Source organism: Pseudoliparis swirei, chromosome 9 (assembly GCF_029220125.1).
Source record: "Pseudoliparis swirei isolate HS2019 ecotype Mariana Trench chromosome 9, NWPU_hadal_v1, whole genome shotgun sequence".
In the NCBI taxonomy this organism is placed as follows: domain Eukaryota; kingdom Metazoa; phylum Chordata; class Actinopteri; order Perciformes; family Liparidae; genus Pseudoliparis; species Pseudoliparis swirei.
In genome coordinates, this window is record NC_079396.1 from 15674799 (window position 1) to 15693834 (window position 19036).

The 19036-nt window shown below is 40.6% G+C and overlaps 2 protein-coding genes across 2 annotated transcripts; one reads left to right on the forward strand and one right to left on the reverse strand.

The window, feature by feature from the left end:
- Positions 1–1978: 1978 nt before the first annotated feature.
- Positions 1979–11641, reverse strand: apeh (acylaminoacyl-peptide hydrolase). The gene is made up of 23 exons (XM_056422508.1): positions 11536–11641; positions 10920–11049; positions 10706–10832; positions 10514–10601; positions 10168–10243; positions 9976–10067; positions 9455–9529; positions 9198–9335; positions 9004–9095; positions 8851–8891; positions 8628–8749; positions 8363–8423; positions 8061–8158; positions 5892–5943; positions 5627–5715; positions 5328–5466; positions 4640–4723; positions 4265–4345; positions 3637–3725; positions 3299–3489; positions 2933–3035; positions 2740–2846; positions 1979–2642 (listed from the first exon to the last, which is right to left on the reverse strand). The coding sequence occupies exons 1-23, from the start codon at positions 11545–11547 to the stop codon at positions 2537–2539; spliced, it is 2193 nt and encodes a 730-aa protein (XP_056278483.1). The 5' UTR covers positions 11548–11641; the 3' UTR covers positions 1979–2536.
- A 395-nt stretch (positions 11642–12036) lies between these two features.
- On the forward strand, positions 12037–18624 carry LOC130199213 (F-actin-capping protein subunit alpha-1-like). Its single transcript, XM_056422510.1, has 10 exons — positions 12037–12168; positions 13521–13584; positions 13714–13765; positions 13937–14000; positions 14092–14298; positions 14376–14455; positions 16511–16589; positions 16681–16752; positions 16925–16987; positions 17123–18624. The coding sequence occupies exons 1-10, from the start codon at positions 12130–12132 to the stop codon at positions 17261–17263; spliced, it is 861 nt and encodes a 286-aa protein (XP_056278485.1). The 5' UTR covers positions 12037–12129; the 3' UTR covers positions 17264–18624.
- Positions 18625–19036: the final 412 nt, after the last annotated feature.

The window sequence follows — 19036 nt, forward strand, 5'->3', positions numbered from 1 at the left end:
ATCAAACAGCAGTTTACCACGGCAGTACATGTGTTTAAAGTCTAACAGAGATTGGAACACATTGTCCTCGAACAATTTCAGGCTGTTTGAATAGTTGGATTCCCAGGTATTACTTCCAGGTGTGGCTTTTTGATCTATCAGCATAAGGGGTGGGTCGGGAAAATTATATGTGTACAATTTAGGGTTCTGACAGCTTTCTTGTTCCTCAATCTCAGAGGAGGGACTCGAGCAGCAGGGACGGAAATTAAGCATGTTTTGGGAGAGGTCAATATTGATCAGAAATGGCAAGTGCTTCAGAGATGTCAAGTCACAAGTATTGATGAAGTTCATTCTTAGTTCTAGATTTGTTAGATTTTGTAGTTTGGACACAACATTAAGACTTTCATTTGAAAGCGTGTGGAAAAAGTTACCACTCAGAAGAAGATATTGCAGACCAGACATATTGCCAATATGTGGGGAGAGGATTAGTTCCTGAAATGTCTTCAGTGGTTCATAGTTATAAATAAGGCTAATCCAAGTGAGGCCCTTCAGGTCTGAAAAGAAGGTGCCATTACGTATAACATATGCCAGGAAGTTGTCAGAGAGATCCAATCTCTTTAAATTCTTCAAAGGCCGGAAAAGACCTTCTGGCAATGTTTTCAGAGAGTTTCCTCTCAAGCTGAGGGAGGTGATGGAGCTGTTCTTAGCGTAGAAGGAGTATGGGTTAAGGTGTAGCGAGAGATTGTGTGGGCAAGGAAAGCAGGGTCTGGCTGCATGGTCACATCGCTGGCAGTTCCACTCGAAATTCAAATCCTGAAGGAGAGTCAGGTTGGCAAATGCTCCTTCTAAGACCTCTGTGATTGTATTCTCTCTTAAATCCAGACTCTCCAGTGAGGGTGGCAACCCTTTAGGGACAGCGGTGATATTATTATACCCTAAAGCTAAGTGTTTGAGTTTTGGGAGCTCTCTGAAAACCCTCTCGTTGATGTTTAAGGACTGGTTGCAACGGTTTGGATAAAAGCAGTTATTTCTAAGGTTTAGCTCTTCGAGATGTGGAGTATTTAAAGAGTCGACAATGTTGAAGATGAGATTACTCTGCAGGTCGAGAAATCTCAGGCTTTCAGGTAACCAGGGAACAGAGGTGAGGCCGTTTCCTGACAGATACAGACATTGAAGCTTCAATAGGCTCTTGAAAGCATTGTGGTGGATCTCCATTTGGCATGAGCGGTCCTCCAAAGCTCTCAGGCGGTCTGGTTGACAATTCCACATTATTTTCAGAGTGTGAAGGTTTGGGACCCCCGTCAAAGCATCCTGCCCCACTTGCTGTATCCTAGTCCGACTTAAATTGAGGGACACTACAGTAGTAGACTTGATGACGGGGACATGGTTGAGTGGTCTGCCGGAGCAGTCTACTGTGGTGGTATTCAAATCAGTGTCACATGGGAAGAATACAGTATTTATGCTCCGCGCTAATGGAAGAAGCTGACAAAGGATGAGGACATTTTTCAAAATAGCCTGAAAAAAAGAAAACTTATTTCAGTCGTTTGTTTTGGAAGATGCAGTCTGAGCAGACAATTTTATTTAAAAGAAATGCATATTCACAAATATATCATCAATATAACAATATACTGTTGACAACTGTAAATAAAACCCCTTAGCTTTTTCAAGTCTCACCAATAAGCCATGTTTGTCCATAACATTTAACAATAGGTATATTATTGTGTTACAGTGAATGCATTACATTTTTGATGTGAGAACAATAAGTTATCTTACTTACCATGACGGGTATAGCATGCATCTTAACATTCACATCAGGAGCAAGATAAAGCAATCTTCCATCCAGGTGGGGAGAGGAAAGTGTCTAAAAGTCACTGCAGTGACAGAAACTGGATACGTTCATGCAGAAGTGAAAGCCTGTGGTCACACAACAGCACGATGCAAATCATGTGACCTATACCACTGTAGAGTCAAAATGACTGTAAAGAAGAACCAAAGAAAGGACAGAGAGAAAACTTTTATTGTTGGATGACTTGCTCAATTCAGTAAAATTCTAAATAAAAAGGTATAAGGAAGTGCACTGTGTCATGAAATCCATAAAATCAAAAGAGCATTTCATTATTTATTTTTAAAACCAAACCATAACAATGAGCAATGAAAATATGTATATTATTTTCCTTTGCTCATATAACTTCAAACAACTTACACACTGAGAAGTATTTTCTGTGTGTGTGCGCGCATGTGTAAAGACTGCAAAAATAAAAAGGAAAAGCTGTATCAATAAAATGCATTTCTGATTAATCAAAGCTGCATAAAACCTGCTTTTATTCAAGTGCTGTGTTAAAATATATTTTCCTATGCACTTATTGGAAGAAATTGTAGCAATCACCATCGCCAAAGATAGATAACAAGTAGAGGGCAGAAATACAAAGTGTGTTCTGGTTGGAGAGCAAGTACAATGCTTTGGATCGGATCTCAAACTGTCCTGGAAACCGGAGCAGAACAACCCGTACACACAACAGCGTTGGCACACCACTATGTATTTATCTGATGTTTACCATCACTGATACAAGTGTTGAATTATCCACAGAGCGATGTTCATAAAGCCATCGGACTCAGCGTCAACCTTGGAGAGAGAGTGATTGTTCCCTGGGTACCATAGTATCCTAAATAAAATACAGCAGAGCATTAGTGAATGAACATACAAACGCAGTGCATATCTGACATAATTAACTAAACATGTGACTCCGACAAGGTGCTTACCGGACTGGGACCTGCTTTGCTTTCAGAGCTCTGTAATATTCGATTCCTTGCTTGTTGGGTACACGCTTGTCATCTTCCCCTAAGATGAGCAATACAGGCGTCTGCACCTAGGTGAGAAATCATCTTAGGTTACTACATTGCATCACAACACCAATGAAGCCGCATGCACAGACAGACACAGAAATACTTAAACCTGTGAGACGTGTTTAATGGGGGACTTGTTCAGCATCTGTCCCCAAACAGCAGGGTCAGGTAGACAGTCTGTACTGTAGTCATAGCCAGCCTCAACCATGCACCTGAAATATATCCGGAATAGAAAGAAAGAAAAAACAAAACAGAATGGCTTTGAGTTCTTTTGTTCATGCATTATTGAACACTTCCTCCCCTACAGTGAGGCCGACGCATGCCCTTTATCCCACTCACATTTGTCCGAGGGGAATGTCAGGAGTTCAAATGATAGAAAAACAACAAAGATGAGAAGTCGTGCACAACTGGCACAGTCACAAAATGAGTAAACAAGGGTAGGCAAGGATGTGGGAATGTGCACGCCAGGACGTACCAGTCTGGGATGTCTGTGCTGCCAATCATAGAGGCCAGATTGGTGACGGGGTTGCGAGCCACACACGCCTTGTAGAACCCTGGGTACTGGCCAATAAGATGACAGGCCAGGAAACCACCATGGGAACCCCCAGAAACTGCCACCTTCTGCATGTCGAATATGTCGCCTTTCAGAACACTTTCGACAGCAAACTGGTCGGAAGAAAAACACAGGGCACTGAGAGATCATTTGTGGTGGAAAAGAAAGGAAGAGCTGTATACATTATCCATGTCATGAGAGAGAACATATGTGAATCCTTTTAAACAGCATTGGTGCTCCGTCTTGTGTTTTATTCTTACTTGAACATCTTTGACGTCTTGGGCGCCCACATTGCCTGGTAATGAGAGGATGTTGTCCTGGCCGTACCCAAGAGAGCCACGATAGTTCACTAAGCAAACACAACTACAATTACCCCCTGGCGGTTGTATTCCTCCAACAACCAATCAAATTGTAGTTGACATCCATGTCTGTACAATGTCATCATCTTTTTATCCAATTAGACATTTGTGTGAAATTGTAAAAATTAGCATTTTCATTCTTTAGTTTTGGCCAACATTGTGTTTTGTGAGGTCGCAGTGACCTTTGACCAACAAATTCTAATCTTTTCATCCTTGACTGGGTGGATGTTGTAATGTTGTATGTAGTATGTAATAGTTTTGCATTGAGTCATTTTTCTCTGGTTAATATACCAGGCAAGTTATGATTGGTTAAGCCTGTGAAGTAAATCAGATGTTCACAAGATAGATACAAAAAATAAGCAAAGCGTCGTGAAGTGAAGAAGGGAATAAATACATCTTTGAAAGTCTGGAGGCATGTAAACATTGCTCGCCCCCCTTTTACAAATAGAGTGCATATCCTATCATTGGATGATCAACCTCTGAGCAGGTATCTCACATAAACCCACTCCACATTTACATATGAGCATACCCAGTAATGTAGCAAAGCCCATCCTGCACAGCACAGACGAGGACAGAAGCCAATCAGCTACAAACACTGAGTGAGGACCCCCTAAGTAAAAGAAACAAGTTCATGTCAAATACAGATTGACCATTTTTATCAAAGAGCCACAGATAACATTGCTTGTAGAATTCACATTTATCTTATCTGTAGCACTTGACTGAACAGAAACAAACAATCCAATTTCCACTTCAGCATGGATTCATAGCACTTTGAATTGTTATAGATATTGCATTAGGTTGAGTCTGTACAACAATTAACAATTATGTACCACCACCTAAGCGTCAATTTTGTTTGCACTAGAAAAATAATAATGACAACTGAACCAAAATGAGAGTAACCAACCATGAGGAATGACAATGAGAGGCAGCTTCACTCCATCTTCAATCTCCTTTGGTTTGATCAGCAATGCTTCAAAATCAAGGCCAGCTGGAAAATAAGAACAAAGAGTTAGTCCTATTAGATTACGTAGGGCGTTCTTCATGTCTTCATAGACAAATGCATCTTTTCAACCATCCATCAAGTTGAGGACACAATTATTCTTTCGGAGTAAAAACAAACCAGTCAGCTCAGGAGCGTCATCCTGTAAACTCCTTTACTCCATCTCCTGGAAACAGAGCTGCCTGCTGTTTTATCATAGTGATAACTATAATGTTGTCCAAATGTTTTAAACCCAAATGTAGCCTGTTTGTTCTTTAAAAAGCTGGATGGCTGTTAACTATACCTATCGTCTGAAGTATTAAATATACCTCCTGATTAGTTTATTACGTAAACCTGTCCAAGCTAATGTAATCAAATAAGATAATTTTGCAATAAATCTTAACTTTGTCACCCAAACATGTATCACTTTTCAGAAGGTGATGATTAAACTCGCTAAACTGCAGAGTGTGTGGAGGAGTTACATCGTCTCTACACTTCATGTACGTGAAACAAAATAGCTTCCCTCCAGACCATTTGACAAAAACAGATTAAAACAATGCATTTCAGGTCATTCTGTGAAAAGTGCTTTCTATATATTAAAAAATATTCTTACAGTATTGACTGTTGTCTTGCTCTGGCGGAGGGGTGAAAGTCAAGATTTGCCAATCAATTTCTGGCATTGTCTGAGAGTCTTCCAAAGTAACCCAGACCATTTTCTCCTGAGAATCCCTGGCCGGAAGGAAACCCAACCTCTGGACAGAGAAATTGCATTGCAATAGGTGAAAAAGACATAGGTTTTTGACTAATAAAGGCCCCCCCAACCCCATCCCAAAAAATGGAATTTCTGCAATAGCACATAAGGTATACACATGATATAAATATGAACAATAGAATAATGACCACTTATCCTACCAGGCTAGGAGGGCAGTTCGGAGAGGAGCAGCTGACCACCATCAAATCTCTCTGTATGTTCTGCAGACACCAGTTACCAACATCGGCCTCTACAGACAAACAAAGAACATCATTAGACACACAAGGTTCAAATAAACATGTCCAAGTTTCCCAGAACATTAATGCGGTGGGCAAATCCGCTATTAGAGACTATAAACTCCAAACAATAAACACGACTGTCAAGACATGAGTAACACGAGGCTGATAAATGTGTCTGGCCACTCACCTGAGGTCAGAGAGGTGACGCTCCCTGTGCTCATATCCACCATCAGCAGATCCTACCAGAAAAACCAACAATTTATTTAACAATAATAAAATGTTTTAAGTAGGGCTGTCAGCGTTAACGCGTTAATCTATGCGATTAATTTGGCCGCGTTAACGCACAAAAATATTTTAACGCAATTAACGCAAGTTTTTTTTTTTTTTTTTTTTTTTACCGCAGCAGTACGGTTTGACACTGTTTCCGTTTTTAAAACAATTATTTCTCCGCGAAAATAAGGAGCAGAAATCAGTTTAAACTCGTGGATGAATCAGTCAGGTTTCCTCCTGCTCCTCCTTCCTCCCGTCTCCCCCTCTGATACACAGACAGAGGAACGGAGGGGCGACGTGTCGGGACACGCGGCGCGGAAAGAACTCGTCACACGAAACCTTCACCGTGATTGGTCAATCCGTTTGTCTGTCAACATTTCGGGGGAAAAAAAACCAATGAACACTCAGTAAATCACAAAGGACCTCCCACCTCACAGGTTGGGCTCATTTAGCAGCCTGTCAGTCAGAGAACCAGAGAACACGGCGCGAGGACAATGTAATGAGGCTCATTTCAGAGCTGAGATTGTTCTGGAATGTTTGATGTATAACACGTGGGGGTGTGTCACATGCAAAAAACTTTAAACGGTGAATTTAATTTATTTTGTAAAATGTATAAAATGCCCCCAGCCTCCAGAGGTTAACGTGACATATTTGAATGTCAGTCAGTTACCAAGGCCACTGGTTCTGCTGCTGTTCAGTGTTAAAGATGACAGGACCAATGGGGTCTCAATATACTTCTTTTTTTTTACTAATCTGATGTTTCACTGAAGAAACAATTCATCATCCACGATATTAAATACCTCGCTGGCACTTTATATGTAGGAGCCTCTTTGAAAACACAGCTCTGTGTGAAGTTTTGTGTTTAAAAAGAAGAGAAACACTTTTAACCCTTGTGTTTTTCTTCGGTCATTTTGACCGATTAAATATTAACCCTCCCCGCCTTTTGGGTCATTTGACCCGATTCAATGTTTCACCCTCCTGTTACCTTTATATTTACTAACATATTTTACCCTTTGGGTTCAATTTGGCCAGCAATTAAAACCTCCAGAAAATTATTAGAATTAATATTGTTTTCCAAGTTTAAGTGTGAGGCACTTTATGTTTGTTTGTTGACTACCGAAAGAACACCGACATTAAACATTGAATGGGGTCAAATTAACCCGAAGGCGGGAGGAGGGTGAATGATTTCGGTCAAAATGACCAAGGCAACACAAGGGTTAACGGTGAATTTTGTTTTGTTTTGTAAAATGTATAAAATGAGCCCAGCCTCCAGAGGGTTAACGTGACATATTTGAATGTCAGTCAGTTATCAAGGCCACTGGTTCTGCTGTGTTCAATGTTAAAGATGACAGGACCAATGGGGTCTCAATATATATTTTTTTTTTTACTAATCTGATGTTTCACTGAAGAAACAATTTATCATCCACGATATTAAATACCTCGCTGGCACTGTATATGTAGGAGCCTCTTTGAAAACACAGCTCTGTGTGAAGTTTTGTCTTTAAAAAGAATGAACTTTTAACTTTTAACTTTTAATTGCGATTAATCGCGATTAATTAATCGCAATTTCAAACTGTGCGATTAATTAGTTAATTTTTTTTAATCGATTGACAGCCCTAGTTTTAAGTAGTGCTGTGAAAAATAACGCATTAACGAGTTATGATTAAATTACAGGATTAATTAGTTGGGTTTTTTAACGCATTTAACGCATGCGCAGAATGAGCTTCCAATAAGTCTGTTGTTGGTCGTCTCTAACCAGCAGCATGTCATTCTGTCTCTAGTGTCGCGTTAACACTTCTCAACACTTCTCAGCTCTCCGTCTCGCGCGCCGCAGAGCTCCGATGCCGGCGCACCCCTGTGTATAAATGTATATATCCGTCTTTTGTCATAAATCTTTATGTTCTCACAAAAACCTGTGATTAACCTGTGATTAATTTGATTACAATTTTTAATCGTTTCACAGCCCTAGTTTTAAGTCTAAATACTTGTTTTATGCTGAAAACATGCAGTTTTCAGACAAATACCGGTATATAAATAGTTTAATTTGTATCGTAATAACAAGAAACTTCAGAGGAGTTGACTGTACCTTGCGGCTGCGCTGAGGGCAAGCAACAATAATGCGCTGACTATCAGCTGACCAGCACTGAGGGGACAACTGAGAGCTGTAGATACCAGTAAAGCCATCTGTAAAGCCACACCAACACACAAACAAGTTTGACATATCATGAAATTATAATTGCCACCTCAGTTGTATGCCTACATCGAGGATAAGTTTAAATTCATGTCTGCCTAAAATCTCATAATTTAATCTTTCATCATAAAAACATAGAGCCCCCGGCACCGAGGCATGAAAAAGATGCACTTAGTAGCCCATTAAGTATTCCTTACCTTCTCCAGGTCTCTTCACCACATCCACCACCACTGTCGTCTTCTTAGTATACCAGTCATACTAAAAATAAAAGATGCAATCACAGAGAAAAGCATAAAATAAATGTATAACTCAAATGTATTTCTGCTGAGAGGTCTACGAAACAGAAAACAGCAGATGGTGCGTCGTGTCAAGAAACATTCCTAATTATTCTTCTCAGTGAGTACAGTGCAAAAAGGAAAGTTATTGCGTCTTGTGTAAAAAGGTGTCCCCATCCCATCTTACCATACAGAGCCTGCTGCACTGCATGTGTGGTCCATAGATGGAACATTCCAGGTAGACAATCCGACACTGGTCTGGGCTCAGCCGGGGAGAGCACACTGCACTTGTGCCTGATGTTAGCTGTTCTGAGGGACACAACAAATACAATAAACATGAACATTTGCAGTACTGAGAACAAAATCAAGCGATATCTTTTACAAATATAATTAGAAAAACATTCACTTACCACATTTCCCACCAGTAAGATCCACATAGAACAAAGATGATCTGATAGAAAAAGAGAAGTCATGAATAATTTGAAGTAACTTTGGATGGGCCAGCTTTATTATTATTATAATTATTATAATAATTATTATTATTATCTTTGATCAATAATCACCTCCTGTTTGGGCAGTGCTTTAGGCCAATTCTGAAAGGCTCATGCCACCAGCCCACAAACACCACACCTGTGTCACCTGGAGCCCAAAATGCCTGCAGAGATCATTTTACAGAAGTAGAAAGCCACCCCACAAGTATGAGCACACGATACATGCACAACAAAATATGCATCATTGCACAAACTGCTGTAGCAACCTGTCCAGGTGAGATGTTTTCAGGCACCCCCTCCAACACAGAGACGTTGTCCCCCTCGATGTCCAAAACACAAAGCACTGGACGGCTCTTACCAACCAGTGCCTCTCCCCAGTCCTCGTAGAAGACAAACTGCTCCCCCTGCAGGAGTAAAAAAACACAACCAGTTAAACAAGAGTGGAATGTAACCTAATAATGTTAAATACACTTTTGATTACCGAAAATCACTTGTGTTTCAAAAAATAATTATTTGCATTCACCTTTACAGCCTCTTTTTTCTCCACTCTCATGGTTTCCTCCTCATCCCCAATAAAAGACAACTCCGGTGACTCACTCTAGAAAACAGATAATGAAACATAGAATAAGGAGTTATTGCCTACTAGGCTGTCCATTACACTAATCCCATCAACTAATCACATATAGGCAGAAAACTGTCTTCACTACTCTTATGGCCACATCCAGTGCTGCCACAGTATTTTGCTCTTGAAAGACAATGGAAAATACCGGGGGTGTCTTCAAAATGATATTACTCAAGAAATGCCTAGGTTTGCCTTGAATTTACGAGCAATACGCTGAAAACAAATAGTGTGCAACAACCATTGAAATATATTTGATCAAGATTGGCTTCACTTTTTGCTATGCTCTGGGCAGTATTGAACCACAGCAATGATCTCGAGGACAATCTAAATGCTGGATTTACAACCGATGGAAAGCAGAGCAGCCGTTCTCTGCCTCATGTGATTCTGTGCCAATTCCCCCTTAAATAGTTTTGCTGACAGACCTGGAAGAAGGATTCTGCCTTTGGTCTCTTCCTTTCTGCTACATACAAGAGGTGGGTTTCAGAGTGGGACCAAACCAAGCAGCCAAACTGCTCTAAAAAAGAAAACACAAAACAGTGTGATTAACACCTTAACTGGTTTGTGTAAAGCACAGTTTCAAAGACAATATGCAGAATTAAATGCAGTTAACTCACCATCTTCATAGACTTTGCCATGCTTCTTTAAGGCTGTTAGATTGATGCTTTTCATCTTCATGTTTTTACTCCAGATCTGAAGGGTGACAAGGAGGACCGGGGAGGAAAGTCAAAAGATCGTGGGTTCGAAGTGCAAAGTCAACAACCTCATGTTGAAGAATGTAAAGGAACAGAAATAAAATGAATCTGAATCAGAATCTGAAACATTTATTAGCTACGTGTGTTAGACACACAAAGAATTTGTCTTGGTGGCGTACACATTAGACGGACGAACAAAACAACAACAATCAAAAACAAGTTATGGCATGGTGAGTGAGGGACTCAATGCCGAGAGACAGCCACATACCTCCAGAAACTGTTTGTCCTCTCCTTTGATTGTACACTCTCTGACAACAGCCTTCATTTCACCCGAGGGGGAATCCTGACTCAGCACCCTGACAGGGCAAACATATTGATGAGTTGTTCCGCTTGCTCAGGGTTAGATGTACAACAACATATTCAAGCCCGCTCCACACACAATTACAACATGTTTACATACTCTCCTTTGATTTCAGTGCAGTTTCCTGAGGCTGCGGAGAAGACCACCGACTTGTCATCGTGGAACACGAGGTATTGTCGGCAAAACTTGACGTTTTCATTCCTGTCCAGATCACGCTGGCTCCATTCTGCAAAAAGAAAGCAGTTTAACAAAATCACCATCAATGATCATACAGAGATCGGATACTCTCGCATGCATGTCAGGCTGGGTCTACCTGTGTAGATGTTGCTGTATTTGCCTCCATACTGAGAGGTGACGACAGGTCCCACGTCTGCTCTGCTCAAAGAAGGGAAGAGACTGAGTTCTCTGTAGAGTCTGGCAATTTCCTCCGGGTTGGTCATCACCTGACGGCAGACAGCAGAATACCTCATCGCACCGACGTTACGCCCCAGAGACACAAACTGTCCCAGAGCGAAGGTCGCCTTCTTCATGTCCTAGCTAGGAGGCTAAGCGGCCATACAACAACTAGTTACACGGGTCTGTAACATTAACCCAGTTTACCACCAAAAACTGAGGTTGCGTTTATAGACATGATCGGTTTAATCCGCCAATCCGTCATGCAAACGAATCAGGCGGTAGCTGCGTGGAAACAAAGCCACCAAGTAAACAGGCTTGTTTGTTTTTAGCGGATTCAGTGAGACCAGGAACTTCCAGCAGCAGCTGACGGGAAACAACCGTAACGAAACACCGACGTCAGCTTCGTTTGAAAACTGATCTAAAAGCACAACAATAGCGTAAATAACGACAACTGTATTTGAGTGTATACTATGAGGTGTATTTGTGTCGGGCGTATTATCCAAGAATAAGTAGTAAGTAAAGTCCAAACGTACCTGTGACTTCATGGCAGCGACGATGTGTGTGTGTGTCGTCAGGAGCACAATAGAGTTATTAAGGTGATCCCGTACAAAGTTTACTAAAAACGAACGGACGGTTTGTTCCAGCTTCCTGTTTCTACTTAGAAAATAAGATAAACCCCCAGTTGAGCACTTCCTGGATTTATAAACTAATAATAATAATAATACGATGATATATAGGTTAGAAATCTCGAAAACAATACAGGCAAATAAGAAAGGGTTTCGTCAAATAAAAAATATATATTCATAGGAGTCATATATGGTAATACTTTTATTTCGTAGTAACGTCACCTCCAAAACACCCAACAGGAAGCAATATTCTAATTAAATAACGGAGTATATGCGCCCTCTTGCGTTTGGAAAGCCGTAATCCTGAGAGTATTTCATATTGAACTCGTGCCTCGTGCAAAGTTATCAGATTTAGTGTGTGGTATTCACTGTCAAAACACGGCAATATAAGCATGTTGTAAGACACGAGTTAAAATAACTTTCTGGCTTGTATTAAATGTGTCAATGACACGCTGCGCGTGTGTCAGTCAGCTGGGGTAGGTGGGGTCACAAAGAGCCAAGATGGCTGACTTTGAGGAGCCGCTGTCAGATGACGAGAAGGTTTGAAGACTATCTTATTCTTTGCTTAACACTATTTGTTCTCATTATGTAGAGAGTCCGCGCGTGTTAAATGTCCACGCGAACTCACGGCTGAGTTTTGGAAAGAGTGCCAGTTTTTGGTCACGTATCCGAGTGAAACACTAGTGTTTTTAAGCTACCACTAGCTAGCCAATGCTAGTTAACGCTTCCAGTTGGCTAGTCGCGAGCTCAGGCGCTGCAAGAGCTGGTTGAGCCACTGGACACTTCTCCTGACACCGTGTTCCTGGTTGAGACGTTACCTAGATTAACATAAATGGAAGTATCGATGCCCATTTCCAAATTTCGGGTTGCAACGTCCATGCCCGTATGCAGTCACCCCAGGGTGGGCTCCGCATTCCTCTCCTGTAATGTTAGCTCACGGTAGCGGCTACCGGTACCTTGCTTTGGGTTTCTGGGTCAAACCGATTCAGTTGCAGCTCAAATACTTGCGAACCACACAGGCGCGTGAGGTCAGAATAACGGCTGCTAGTTCAGATTAGATGACTGAGAGGGACACCCTACCAGTGGCAGCCGGAGTTATTATTACACATTATTATGAATGGCAGACGTTGCAGTCTTTCTTCTACAGGCGAGAATTGAGAGAGGGCGAGTGCAATCAAGAATTGCAATTGACCTGTGACGTTACCATATAAAACAACATTATTTAATAGCAGCAAACAGAGAGATATCGAAGCTGGAAACGAGAGTGGCGACGATATTCTCCGGATACAATCGAGAGATATTGGAGATTAATTAAATCTGTTGGTGTTTAACTGGGAAATTTATTTAACAGTGAAATGACACATGGTCTCGATCATTCGTGTCTAATGCAGTGTCCATTCTGTGCGCATGAAGTAGTTTCTTGATCATTATTCCTTTTATATATTTCCAAATTAAAAGAGCTCTCTTTATTATTTGTTGATGTCAAATATACTCTCTGACGTTAACTATTTCATAAAACATGCTTGCTGCTATATTGTTATTACGTCGAGGTTAGGGTATAGGATTTAGGGCACTTTCATTTTGTAATCAAGATACTATAGGCATTCCTTGTTTCAGCATTAAGGATGTCAACCAAAAATGTGAATACGGTTTTATCATAGAAAACCTATTGAATATGCCTTTTAGTATCAGTGATATGGATGCCAAATTACTAACAACATTTGTAGTACATTTTTACTTTTTTGATGGTTGAATTGTTGAGGTTTTTCTTATTGATTGAAAACATTAATTTTATGTAAAATGTGTTTCTATCCTCTCTATTTGAGCTGATTATACAGCAAGTCATATCATGATAACTTAATTCATTTGTTGCATTTAATTTGCTTCCATAGGTGCGCATAGCGGCCAACTTTGTGACTCATGCCCCCCCAGGAGAGTTCAATGAGGTCTTCAATGGTAATAAGTAGCTGATTATGACAAGTTGCACATCATAATACTGTCTTTAGTATAATATAGTTTGCCCCTGATCATATTTGATTGTTTTATCTTTTAAGGGTAAGGCATAACAATTTTTTGTCTTGCCAGATGTGCGGCTTCTTCTCAACAATGACAATCTCCTCAGGGAGGGGGCATCACAGTAAGTAACATTAAATTAAGAAAAACGACAGAAATTAAAATACTCATAGTACAATACAAAACATATTGGTTTATATGTTGGGTAATGAGGGGCAAATATATATTTTTGAAAGCTGTTTTTTGTCATGTTATAAATGCCGACTGTACCATTTCACCCGTTCTATTTGTCCAGCTCCTTTGCCCAGTACAACATGGATCAGTTTACTCCTGCCAAACTAGAGGGCTACGATGAGCCGGTATGTTTCATGCTTAAGTCTTACCTATTCATCCTAGAAGAGCAAGTGTCAAAGCCAGACTTTTTCAGGATCTCCTCTCCCCTATTGATAGGTCCTGATCACCGAGCATGGTGACTTAGGCCAGGGACGTTTTCTAGACCCCCGCAACAGTTTGGCGTTCCGCTTTGACCACCTGAGAAAAGAGGTGAGCGACGTGCAGCCATATGAAGGAGAGACCGCCCTGAGAAGCTGGAGAGATGCCTGTGATACTTCCCTGAGTGCCTACGTCAAAGAGCACTATCCAACTGGAGTCTGCACGGCAAGGCGCATGAAAAGTGTGACAAAATAGTAATCTAAGCATTAGACTACATTTTAACGATACTACGTGTTTTGCAGGTATATGGGAAAATGGTTGATGGTCAGCAAACAATCATAGCCTGCATTGAAGGACATCAATTTCAACCCAAGAACTTCTGGTACAGTGACCTCCCTGCAAACAACTGTTTCAAAGCTTATCCGAATATATCTATATATACACACACACACATATTTATATGTGTATATAAATATATATACACACACATAAACACACGCATATACACTACCGTTCAAAAGTTTGGGATCACCCAGACAATTTCGTGTTTTCCATGAAAACTCACACTTTTATTTATCAAATGAGTTGCAAAATGTATAGAAAATATAGTCGACATTGACAAGGTTAGAAATAATGATTTGTATTTGAAGTATTAATTTTTTTCTTCAAACTTTGCTTTTGTCAAAGAATGCTCCTTTTGCAGCAATTACAGCATTGCAGACCTTTGGCATTCTAACTGTTAATTTGTTGAGGTAATCTGTTGAAATGTCACCCCACGCTTCCTGAAGCACCTGCCACAAGTTGGATTGGCTTGATGGGCACTTCTTGCGGACCATACGGTCAAGCTGCTCCCACAACAGCTCAATGGGGTTGAGATCTGGTGACTGTGCTGGCCACTCCATTACAGACAGCATACCAGCTGCCTGCTTCTTCCCTCAATAGTTCTTGCACAATGTGGAGGTGTGCTTTGGGTCATTGTCCTGTTGGAGGAGGAAATTGGCTCCAATCAAGCGCTGCCCACAGGGTATGGCATGGCGTTACAAAATGGAGTGATAGCCTTCCTTATTTAAAATCCCTTTTACCTGGTACAAATCTCCCACTTTACCAGCACCAAAGCAGCCCCAGACCATCACATTACCTCCACCATGCTTGACAGATGGTGTCAGGCACTCTTCCAGCATCTTTTCACCTGTTCTGCGTCTCACAAATGTTCTTCTGTGTGATTCAAACACCTCAAACTTGGATTCATTTGTCCATAACACCTTTTTCCAATCTTCCTCTGTCCAATGCCTGTGTTCTTTTGCCCATACCAATCTTTTCTTTTTATTGGCCAGTCTCAGATATGGCTTTTTCTTTGCCACTCTGCCTAGAAGGCCAGCATCCCGGAGTCGCCTCTTCACTGTCGACGTTGACACTGGCGTTTTGTGGGTTCCATTTAAAGAAGCTGCCAGTTGAGGACCTGTGAGGCGTCTATTTCTCAAACTAGAGACTCTAATGTACTTGTCTTCTTGCTGAGTTGTGCACCGGGCCTCCCACTTCTCTTTCTGCTCTGGTTAGAGCCCGTTTGTGCTGTTCTCTGAAGGGAGTAGTACACACCGCTGTAGGAAATTTTCAGTTTCTTTGCAATTTCTCGCATGGAATAGCCTTCATTTCTAAGAACAAGAATAGACTGGTGAATTTCACATGAAAGTTCTTTTTTTCTGGCCATTTTGAGAGTCTTATCGAACCCACAAATGTGATGCTCCAGATAATCAACTAGCTCAAAGGAAGGCCAGTTTTATAGCTTCTCTCATCAGCAAAACAGTTTTCAGCTGTGCTAACATAATTGCACAAGGGTTTTCAAGGGTTTTCTAATCATCCATTAATCTTCTAAGGCGATTAGCAAACACAATGTACCATTAGAACACTGGAGTGATCGTTGATGTAAATGGGCCTCTATACACCTATGGAGATATTTCATTAGAAACAACACGTTTCCACCTAGAATAGTCATTTACCACATTAACAATGTATAGAGTGGAGTTCTGATTGATTTAATGTTATCTTCATTGAAAAAAACAATGCTTTTCTTTGAAAAATAAGGACATTTCTAAGTGATCCCAAACTTTTGAACGGTAGTGTATATTTATATGTGTGTGTGTCTTTATATATATATATATAGACACATGTATATAGACACACTTATACATATATACACATATATATATATATATATATATATATATATGATATGATATTCCTTTATTTGTCCCACAGTGGGGAAATTTCAAAAATCACAGCAGCAGTGCCCACAGAGCATCAATGAAAATAAATACTAATACTAAATATACAGGGGGAAAATTAAGTAAAGTGCTGAGTATATATATATATATATGTGTGTGTGTGTATATATATATATATCTGTCTGTAATGTTGGGCTTCTCTTCTGTTCTCACAGGAATGGTCGCTGTAGGTCAGAGTGGAAGCTTACCATCGGTCAGTCCACTGCTCAGGTGGTGGGTGTGTTGAAAATCCAGGTGAATTTAATTCAGTGCACTCATCTGCAGGAATGATTAATAAGTCAAAGTTAACTCGAGCATATTAACTAAGTTTTTCCTCTGCCTCAAGGTTCACTACTATGAAGATGGGAATGTGCAGCTGGTTAGCCACAAGGAGGTAGAGGAGTCAATACCAGTGACTGTAAGTGAAACGCTGTACATAAGCTCTCCTGCAGTCTTGTAATGTGCTCATCTGTCGTGGTTTAAACCTTACAAAGTTTAAGACTCGCTGTGTCATCTTTGAGTATGTACGGCGAGGTCCTCAAGCTCTGTCGGAGGATAAAAGTTGACGATTACGTGTGTTTTTGAAACAGAATGAAAGCCAGACAACCAAGGAATTTGTCGACATTATTGAGAATGCAGAAAATGATTACCAGGTAAGCAACCTTTTATTGACTACACCTTTATATACTGTGTGACAGGCGTTACTTTTATCAAAATGTGCATCATGAAGATATAAAATGAACAAATATTTTACTTTATATATTTCCCCCCCCTTTTTTTGCCTTCAGACTGCAATCAGTGAGAACTACCAGACCATGTCTGACACCACCTTTAAGGCCCTGCGTCGCCAGCTGCCTGTCACTCGCACTAAGATCGACTGGAATAAGATCCTAAGTTACAAAATTGGCAAAGAGATGCAGAATGCCTAGTGGAAGGTCAGTGATTTACCAGAGTTTCACACTCCACTGGAGCCACAACCCGCATATACATGCGCAAGGATTAACCAAAGCAATGCTATATCCGTATGGGGCAAGGAATTAATAAAATGAAACAAAAAAAGTATAAGTGAAGATATGCTGACTATAAGGCTGTAAGGAAGTTTTGATTCTAAAGATAATCGGGTTTGAAGAAGGTGTTTACTTCTAGGTTTGTGTGTGGGTGTTATGGAAGGGTTGTGTTGGGTCAGTGTGCAGGGCTGTGCTCTGGACTGCTACACAAAATACATAAATCTCCCTTCTCTGGAAGTGACCTTAGACCTCCCGAGATTCAGGTGTCAGAAGTCGCAATATTTTTCCAGAGTTGGACTCGTGCAGAACTGTGATCATGTTGCAGTGGAAATGTCAGTACTCAAGAATAAAGTTTTAGGAAGGCACAAGGCATCTGATGAGAGAAATTAAGCACACATCACAGATCAGGGTTTGATTTAGGACAGGAAATAGGAATTGTATCCAAGTATTTGTTCCATTGTGCTTGTCATGCATGCTAGAATTTGTAAATCAGAGGAATCAGTCAAATCGGGACATTGACCGGGAAATGAATAGCAGTCATCAGACGTTGTAACTGGTAGCAAGCTTAAAGTAATCCGGAACTGGCAATTTAGTGTTAAATGATGCGTTGCTTATGAAATTGAGTGTATTCCTACCGGTTAACACTTGGCAGTGGCGTGATCCTCAGCAGAGCTCTGCCCCTGCACTGTGAGCCTGTGTCTGTCGGGCGATAGGAGTGCTCACTTGTTCTCTGTTGTGTTCCACTGACGTACGCGTCTCCACCCATGCAAGCAATGACGACTGAATTAAGGTAACGCAGCGTCTCTGCTGTTGCATCTTTATTGCATTCTCTGTTCTGTTCACCTCCACTGTTGTACAGCTTTTCCTTTGTGAAAGGAAAACATACTCATATTAACCAAGATTGATTTGCCAAAATGTCTTTCCTATGGTAAAGAACTCCATCCTCCCATGTATGCAAATTTCTATTTTAATATGCTGGTTTTTGTTGAGTCTTAGAATATTGCACTCTTAAATGTGACAAACTGTATTGGTCAGTGCCGCGTGAATGCAAAGCAGTTGCCATGTAAGGCAAGATACTCTAGACGTTACATGACTTCTGTAAGGCCATATCATACTGTTTGTGTTGCATAATGTCTAAGTATGCTGACTCTGGATCAGTTACTTGCTAGCTCTACAATGTGCTGTGTTCAACCCTCACACTATACGACAACTGTGTGCCGATCAATTATAAAGTTTAAGACTGTACTGCCCCATTCTGTATTCAAATAAATGGATTCAACATCTTGGCAGAATTGTTATTTAACATTCAAAAGATTTTCTTTTAGAAGTAATTGTTAGAACTGTCAGATGCAGGTCTGTTGGAAAGTATGAATCATACCAATGTGTCAGGACCTCTGGACCTTTGTCGAGAGTGTTTTATACAATTCATACAACATTGATCTTAAATCGATAATGCTCAAACCACTGTGTGCACCGTGTTGGAGTGAGCTGCACCACTAACCAACTTAAAAAGATCAACATATAATGTTATATCAGTTACAGCTAATAGCAGTCAGTTGTGTGTACAGTATTACAAACAAACAAATATATATATATAGAGAGATTAATTCTGAGCCCCGGAGCGACTTGATGCTGTTGAAAGATTTGACTAACTTTAGATAGTCCTGAGCGACAAACTGATATCCAGGGTTCAGA

Coding starts and splice junctions, on each gene's coding strand:
- apeh (XM_056422508.1), bottom strand. Junction 5,944..8,060: donor GCCCTCAGCGCAGCCGCAAG/GTACAGTCAACT, acceptor TTTTTCTGGTAG/GATCTGCTGATGGTGGATAT. Junction 3,036..3,298: donor AGCACAGACATCCCAGACTG/GTACGTCCTGGC, acceptor GATATATTTCAG/GTGCATGGTTGAGGCTGGCT.
- LOC130199213 (XM_056422510.1), top strand. CDS start 12,130: ATGGCTGACTTTGAGGAGCCGCTGTCAGATGACGAGAAG. Junction 13,766..13,936: donor CTCAGGGAGGGGGCATCACA/GTAAGTAACATT, acceptor CTATTTGTCCAG/CTCCTTTGCCCAGTACAACA. Junction 16,988..17,122: donor ATGCAGAAAATGATTACCAG/GTAAGCAACCTT, acceptor TTTTGCCTTCAG/ACTGCAATCAGTGAGAACTA.